At 43.3% G+C, this 7,796-nt stretch overlaps 1 protein-coding gene across 1 annotated transcript in view; it reads left to right on the top strand.

Moving 5' to 3' along the window:
* dus1l (dihydrouridine synthase 1-like (S. cerevisiae)) overlaps nt 1-7,796 on the top strand; it is a 36,070-nt gene that overhangs the window by 4,988 nt on the left and 23,286 nt on the right. The window contains exon 7 of the mRNA XM_037689383.1: nt 1,004-1,100. Within this exon, the coding sequence (XP_037545311.1) occupies nt 1,004-1,100 (97 nt within the window). The remainder of the gene's footprint in view (nt 1-1,003; nt 1,101-7,796) is intronic.

The raw sequence follows: 7,796 nt of genomic DNA, 5'->3' as shown, positions 1-7,796 counted from the left end.
TCCTGTTAGCAGCTTGGTCCTGTTAGCAGCTTGGTCCTGTTAGCAGCGTGGTCCTGTTAGCAGTTTGGTCCTGTTAGCAGCTTGGTCCGGTTAGCAGCGTGGTTCTGTTAGCATCAAGGTTCTGTTAGCAGCAAGGTCCTGTTAGCAGCAAGGTCCTGTTAGCAGCGTGGTCCTGTTAGCAGAGTGGCTCTGTTAGCAGCATGGTTCTTTTAGCAGCATGGTTCTGTTAGCAGCGTGGATCTGTTAGCAGTGTGGTTCTGTTAGCAACAAGGTCCTGTTAGCAGCATGGTTCTGTTAGCAGCGTGGTTCTGTTAGCAGCATGATTCTGTTAGCAACAAGGTCCTTTTAGCAGCATGGTTCTGTTAGCAGTGTGGCTCTGTGGTATGTAAATACCTTTTACTAATTATCATTTTATAATGTTTGTGAATGTGTGCAGTTCTCTGAGATGACTTGTAAGTAAGAGGTGAGCAAGCCTTCATGTTGTGAAACAATCTGGCCATACAGATGTTGTCTACAACTGAGGACATCTGGAATCATTGGCATGTTCTTCAAGACATGGACACACTTTCTTCATGAAATAGACTAGAGTTGACCCAGAATGTACATATTTAGGTTTATGTCTTCATCTTTACACTCACATACAGAGGGTGTGTTCTAAAGTTAATTTGAATGTTCAGATTTATTAGAGTCACTTTCATCATGTGACAATTTATTTTTATGGAACCATTTCTTCTCATCAGTTACAGTTTGATGGGTTGGTCTAATAGAGTTATTACATGAAACACCTAAAATCTTGGATCAGAAATCTGGTTTATTGTGATTGTCATATTTATGTGACCTCCTCAGTTGGAAAAATTGAACATGGAGTTGATAATTTAGAAAAAATACAAACTCTTTGCTCGTGTTCAGCTGCTGTGGGGACTCCTGTCTGTCCTCCAGTGAAACGTTACATGGTTCATATGCAGTAGAGCTGATGTTTTCTGTTTTGTGTGATTTTGTTTAGACTGCAGATCTATCAGGACCTGAGGGATGAGTTAGCTAAGGTGAAGACCCTCGAGGGTTTGGCTGATGTGAGCAAACAGCTGAAGCAGCACTGTCAGGTAAAAATGCTGAAAACATCACTTTAAATACACCAGTGGAGGTGGAAACTGTACATCTGTCATTTTGAAGGAGCATCTGACGAAAGAAAGTTAAACAAAAACTATTCAGCCCTTTAACTGACCCAAGCAGCAATATTTGTAGGATATTAACCTTTGAGTAGTGTTTAATAATGTCTCGTCTGTCTCCATCTTTTCCGTCCATTTTCAACCATTTATCTAAAGTTGAGTTTTGGAGACAATCGGTCTCTGAAGCAAACCCAAATGTCCAGTGACGCTCCAGCATCCCGGAGAAGACTCACTCTTAAATCCAACAATTTTCAGTCAGGTCATCTGGACAGTTTCCTTTTTTGTGTGCTGAAATGTTTCACCTTCCATCCAGAAGACTTCCTCAGTCAAGGAAACACACAACACAAAACTGGTAACACATAACTGGTTTGTTCCACTTTGGAGTAAGCTGTTGGGGGAAGAATCAGTTTTGTGTTGCGTGTTTCCTTGACTGATGAAGTCTTCTGGATGGAAGATGAAACGTTTCAGCACACGCAAAAAAAAAAACTGTCCAGATGAACTGACTGAAAATTGTTGGATTGTTTACCTGGATTATTGATCATGGACTTTGTTGACTCACTCTTAAACTTTTTGTGCCATACCCTTTGACAGCAAGAAAACTATTTGAGGCTCAGCAAGACAAACACAATATGAATCCAGTTTATTTGAGCAACATGTAAAATAATAAAAAATGTATACAGTGTATCACAAAAGTGAGTACACCCCTCACATTCCTGCAGGTATTTAAATATATCTTTTCATGGGACAACACTGACAAAATGACACTTTGACACAATGAAAAGTAGTCTGTGTGCAGCTTATATAACAGTGTACATTTATTCTTCTCTCAAAATAACTCAATATACAGCCATTAATGTCTAAACCACCGGCAACAAAAGTGACCACACCCCTAAATGTCTAAATTTAGCACTGCTTGTCATTTTCCCTCCAAAATGTCATGTGACTCATTAGTGTTACTAGGTCTCAGGTGTACATAGCGAGCATGTGTATTCAGTTTTGTAGTACAGCTCTCACACTCTCATACTGGTCACTGAAAGTTCCAACATGGCTCCTCATGGTAAAGAACTCTCTGAGGATCTTAAAAGATGAATTGTTGTGCTACATGAAGATGGCCAAGTGTTCTATGAAATTATCTTAAACAAAGTACAGGTTCGGGTGAATGGTCGGAACAATGAATAAACACTCACAGGCTGTTTCTGCTAGAATAATAATGTGTCATTTTATTAAACCGCCACAGATACAGTGAAGCAAAGCACAAGTACATTCAGTACAAATCAGATATTGATGTAAAAGCCCCTCACCATGACACCAGACCGGGAAGCCGTTTCAGTCCGAGTAGAAAGGTAACATCAATTGGCTGGGCATCGGATCAGGATCCACAGCAGACTTCAACTCTTATTCTGAGTGTTACACTTTAATACTCTCTGCATTACATGGGAACATCTCCCAGTAAACAAAACATGCCCACCTGGACTTAAAGTCTGTGAAAAACCCTTGAGATAGCGTGAGAAGCTTAAAAACCTCTAGATAGCGCGAGAGCGTGAGAAGCTAGGGTGAGAAACCTCAAGATAGCGTGCGGGGGGGGGGGGGCAAGCCTCCCCCCTCAGGCCTCTCGGGTGGCTCACAACAACATGCACCAAAAACTCTTCATATCACAGGTTAAATAGTCAGAAAAACAACATTTTATTCAACTCTCAACTCACCAAGGCTACAAGAGGACTGCCAACACCCTGAAACTGAGCAGCAGCACAGTGGCCAAGATCATCCAGAGTTTTAAAAGAGCAGGGTCCACTCAGACCTCGCGTTGGTCGTCCAAAGAAGCTGAGTGCACGTGCTCAGCATCACATCCAAATGCTGTCTTTGAAAGATAGGTGCAGGAGTGCTGTCAGCATTGCTGCAGAGATTGAAGAGGTGGGGGGTCAGCCTGTCAGTGCTCAGACCATACGCCGCACACTACATCAAACTGGTCTGCATGGCCGTCATCCCAGAAGGAAGCCTCTTCTGAAGTCTGTACACAAGAAAGCCCGAAAACAGTTTGCTGAAGACATGTCAACAAAGGGCATGGATTACTGGAACCGTGTCCTATGGTCTGATGAGACCAAGATTAATTTGTTTGGTTCAGATGGTCTCAAGCATGTGTGGCGGCAATCAGGTGATGCCTACAGTCAAGCATAGTGGTGGAAACCCCATGGTCTGGGGTTGCATGAGTGCAGCAGGTGTTGGGGCGTTGCAGTTCACTGAGGGACACATGAACTCTAATATGTACTGTGAAATGCTGAAGCAGAGCATGATCCCCTCCCTCCAGAAACTGGGTGGCAGGGCAGTGTTCCAGCATGATAATGACCCCAAACACACATTTAAGACGACTACTGCTTTATTGAAGAGGCTGAAGGTAAAGGTGATGGACTGGCCAAGCATGTCTCCAGATCCAAACCCAATAGAACATCTTTGGGACATCCTCAAGCGGAAGGTGGAGGAGCACAAAGTCTCGAATATCCGCCAGCTCCGTGATGTCGTCATGGAGGAGTGGAAAAGCATTCCAGTGGCAACCTGTGAAGCTCTGGTAAACTCTGTGCCCAGGAGAGTCGAGGCAGTTCTGGTAAATAGTGGTGGCCACACAAAATATTGACACTCCAGGAACTGAGACAAGATGGCGCCTTTGTTGATGGCACGCAGTCTACCTCTCCTGAATTTGTTAAAGTTACTCATGTTTTGCCTTCTCTTCATCCATGATGTATCCTCACTTCTAGTGTACGACCGCTCAACTCTGCTAAAGATCCAGGATTCGCTAAACAACGCACCAGTTTTTGGTAAAACTGGACATTTTAAGAAACCACCGCCCTTCCTGGCGTCTGTGCCAGCCTATCTACGCCGCACTACCGGGACGTTGCTACGCAACAAACGCCGCAGAAGACGTGGAAGGAGAGCGGGAGTCCTCGTCAAATTCAAATTCTACCTCTCCTCTCACAGTACGGGTGATCATCGGCTTCTACTGCAGGACTTACCTTCGGAGTTTGGCATCGTCGACCTCCGTCGTTCCCTGGTATATCGTCATCGATGCCTCGTTCCTGTTAATCCTGGCGTCAACTTTCAGTTTCCACCTTGTCGCTCTGTGGGGACTAGGAGGGGGGGCTGCGTGCAACAGAACCTCCGCCCGCTTGCCCGAGCAGCTGATGACGCAAATGGCTGTGTACCAGCGCGTGCAGCCCTGTTTAATGCCCGATCGCTCTCAAATAAAACCTTTATGCTAAACGATCTGATCTCTACTCATCGTTTGGATTTATTCCTGATGACTGAGACCTGGCTGAAACCAGGGGACAACAGTGCATTTTCTGAGCTCCTCCCACCTGGCTACTCCTACCTGAGTGCACCGCGTGTGTCTGGCCGTGGGGGCGGTCTCGCTGCTGTGTTCAGTGATAAACTCACCTGCCGCCCACTGCCTCCTAAAAACTACAGCAGCTTTGAGCTTCAGCTGTTTGTGATGGAATTTGCACATCCCCTGCTGTGTGGTGTTTTATATCGCCCACCAAAATATAATAAGGATTTCATTAATGAATTCTCAGAACTGTTAGCTGAACTGTTGCCAAAATTTGACAGTTTGCTTTTATGTGGTGATTTTAACATTCATGTTTGCTGTCCCTGTAACCAACTTTCTGCTGACTTTCAAAGCCTTCTGGATTCTTTTAACCTGTCACAATCTGTGTCAGGGTCCACACACAGTCATGGTCACACTTTGGACTTAATCATCTCTCACGGCCCTCGTGTATCTGTTATAGAAATTTTGGACACTTGTATTTCAGACCACTTTCCTATTATATTTGAATTTTCCACTCCTCCCCCGGTAAAGACTATGCTTCCAGCACGTCGCTGCCGCTTCATCACTCCCTCCACTCCAGGTCAGTTTGCTGCTGCATTTAGAAGCACTGACTTCTACTCTGCTGAAAGTCTGGACTCATCTCTACATCCAGAAGAATTTATCACCTCCTTTCAATACACTTCTACAAAGATCTTGGACTCCATCGCTCCTTTAAGACAGACTTCTACAAAAATCAAGCCAGATCCCTGGCTTAATGGTACCACTCGGACTTTTAGACAACGCTGCAGGAAAGCAGAACGCAGATGGAAGAAAGACGGGCTTCATGTGTCCCAGGACATGCTGAGAGACTGTCTTCATGAATATCAAAAAGCTGTTCAGCAGGCCAAATCACAATATCTTTCTAATTTAATTTCTACCAGTTGTAACCGGCCAAGGGTTTTATTTAATACCATTCAGTCTGTCATTAATCCCTCCATCAATGTTCTGAAAACTGCTACACAGTCTACCTGTGATGGTTTTCTTGATTATTTTGTGAACAAAATAGACTCTATCAAGCAGAACATTGTCAGTACATATAATGCTGTTCAGTCATGTGCTCCCTCAATAACCTCTGCTGTGTTTGATCAATTTGACCTGGTCTCACTACCTCACCTCGTTAAGGTGGTTCAGCAGATGAAACCTACAAACTGTACCCTGGACATCATCCCCTCTAAGATGTTCAAGCAGTCCTTGGATGTTATTGGTCCTTGTCTTCTGACATTTATTAATAGCTGTCTAAGTTCAGGTTATGTCCCGTCTGTTTTCAAACGTGCTGTGGTCAGGCCTCTTCTTAAAAAACCGGGTTTAGATCCTACAGCTTTTTCTAATTTCAGGCCAATTTCACACTTGTCATTTTTATCCAAAGTTCTGGAAAAGGTTGTTTTCATTCAGTTGCAATCTTTTTTAGAACACAACAACTTGTTTGAAAAATTTCAATCTGGCTTCAGACACCGCCATAGCACTGAATCTGCACTACTCAAAGTACAGAATGATATTCTTTTGTCCCTTGATGCCAAAAAACCTGTTCTGCTGGTGATGTTGGACCTCTCAGCAGCTTTTGATACTGTAGACCATCAGGTCCTAATCACTCGTTTGGCTCAGCAGGTTGGCCTTCAGGGTGTTGTGCTCGAGTGGTTTAAGTCCTATTTAACAGACAGAACTTTCTCTGTTATGATTGGTGATCTGTCCTCTTCTTCAGTCTCTTTGACCTCTGGTGTACCGCAGGGATCCATTCTGGGGCCTGTTCTCTTCTCACTTTACATGCTACCATTAGGACCCATCATTGCACGCCATAATCTGTCTTTTCATCTGTATGCAGATGATCTACAAATCTATCTGCCGGTCACTCCCAGTTCCTCACTCGGTTTCAACTCTATTGCCAGCTGCTTAAATGACATTAAGCACTGGCTGTCTCAGAATTTTCTCCACCTCAATAACGATAAAACTGAATGGATTTTATTTGGTGCTTCCAGTAATTCATGCAACATCTCTCCCAATCTAGGTTTTCCGCTCCCCCACGCCAACCAGGTGGTAAAAAATCTAGGAGTGGAGCTTGACTGTAACTTAAAGCTAGATAAACAGATCAGTTCTGTTGTGAAAACCAGCTTCTTTCAGCTCCGTCTGCTTTCCAAAGTAAAATCACTCCTTAGCCGTAGTGATCTGGAGAAGGCCATCCATGCCTTTGTGAGCTCTAGGCTTGATTACTGTAACGCCTTATATGTGGGTATTAATCAATCTTCTATCTCCCGTTTACAGCTTGTACAAAACTCTGCTGCTCGCTTGTTGACTAACACACGTAAATATGAACACATCACTCCTGTCCTTTCTTCTTTACACTGGCTCCCGGTTCAGTTTAGGATACAGTTCAAGCTGCTACTGTTTGTTTTTAAAGCTTTGAATGGCCTTGCACCACCTTATATTTCAGAACTTTTGAAAGTCCACCAGCCCAGCAGAGCTTTACGGTCTTCTGGTCAAAATCTGCTGGAGGTGCCACGGTCAAGGTGCAAACAATGGGGGGACCGGTCCTTTTCTGTTGCAGGCCCAACAGCCTGGAATACTCTTCCCTATGAGCTGCGTGCCATCGCTGATCTGGTTCTGTTCAAAGCCAAACTGAAAACATACTTATTTAAAAGGGCTTTTAATGTTTAACTTTTAGTAGTTTAGTATTTACTATTTTTTATTTTTTTTATTTTATCTCTTTTACCTTCTTTTATTCTCGCTGTTTTTTAATTTGCACTGATGTATTGTGTCCTGTTTTTAATCTTGTTTTGTCTTGTGAAGCACCTTGGTCAATGCAAGGCGTTGTTGGAAGGTGCTATAGAAATAAAGTTTATTATTATTATATTATTAACTTTCACTAAGGGGTGTACTTACTTTTGTTGCTGGTGGTTTAGACATTAATGGCTGTATATTGAGTTATTTTGAGGTAGGGCTTTAACAGACTACTCGAGTAATCTACACATTGATTCCTAGGACATCTATCGAGTTTTTTTTTTTTTTTTCACGTCGAATATTCTTGGTGACGTCATTACGTCGCCATTACGTCATTGCATCACGTGTCACGAGATCTGCACCGGGCGCTGGTTATAAAATGGATTCCTCAAAGCAGACAGATGGAGCGGAGCTGGCCCAATCTTGGCAAACAGGTAGAAATGCATCAATAGTCTGGAAATATTTTACTAAAGATGAATCTTCTGGTTCAACTACTGTAAGGAAACAGAAAATGAATCAACTTCCTGACTATTTGGAACTCGTTGCGAACCACTGTTACACCA

The sequence above is a fragment of the Nematolebias whitei genome, chromosome 15, assembly GCF_014905685.2.
Source record: "Nematolebias whitei isolate Nwh7 chromosome 15, NemWhi1, whole genome shotgun sequence".
Lineage (NCBI taxonomy): Eukaryota > Metazoa > Chordata > Actinopteri > Cyprinodontiformes > Rivulidae > Nematolebias > Nematolebias whitei.
This window is presented reverse-complemented; position numbering and strand designations above follow the sequence as displayed.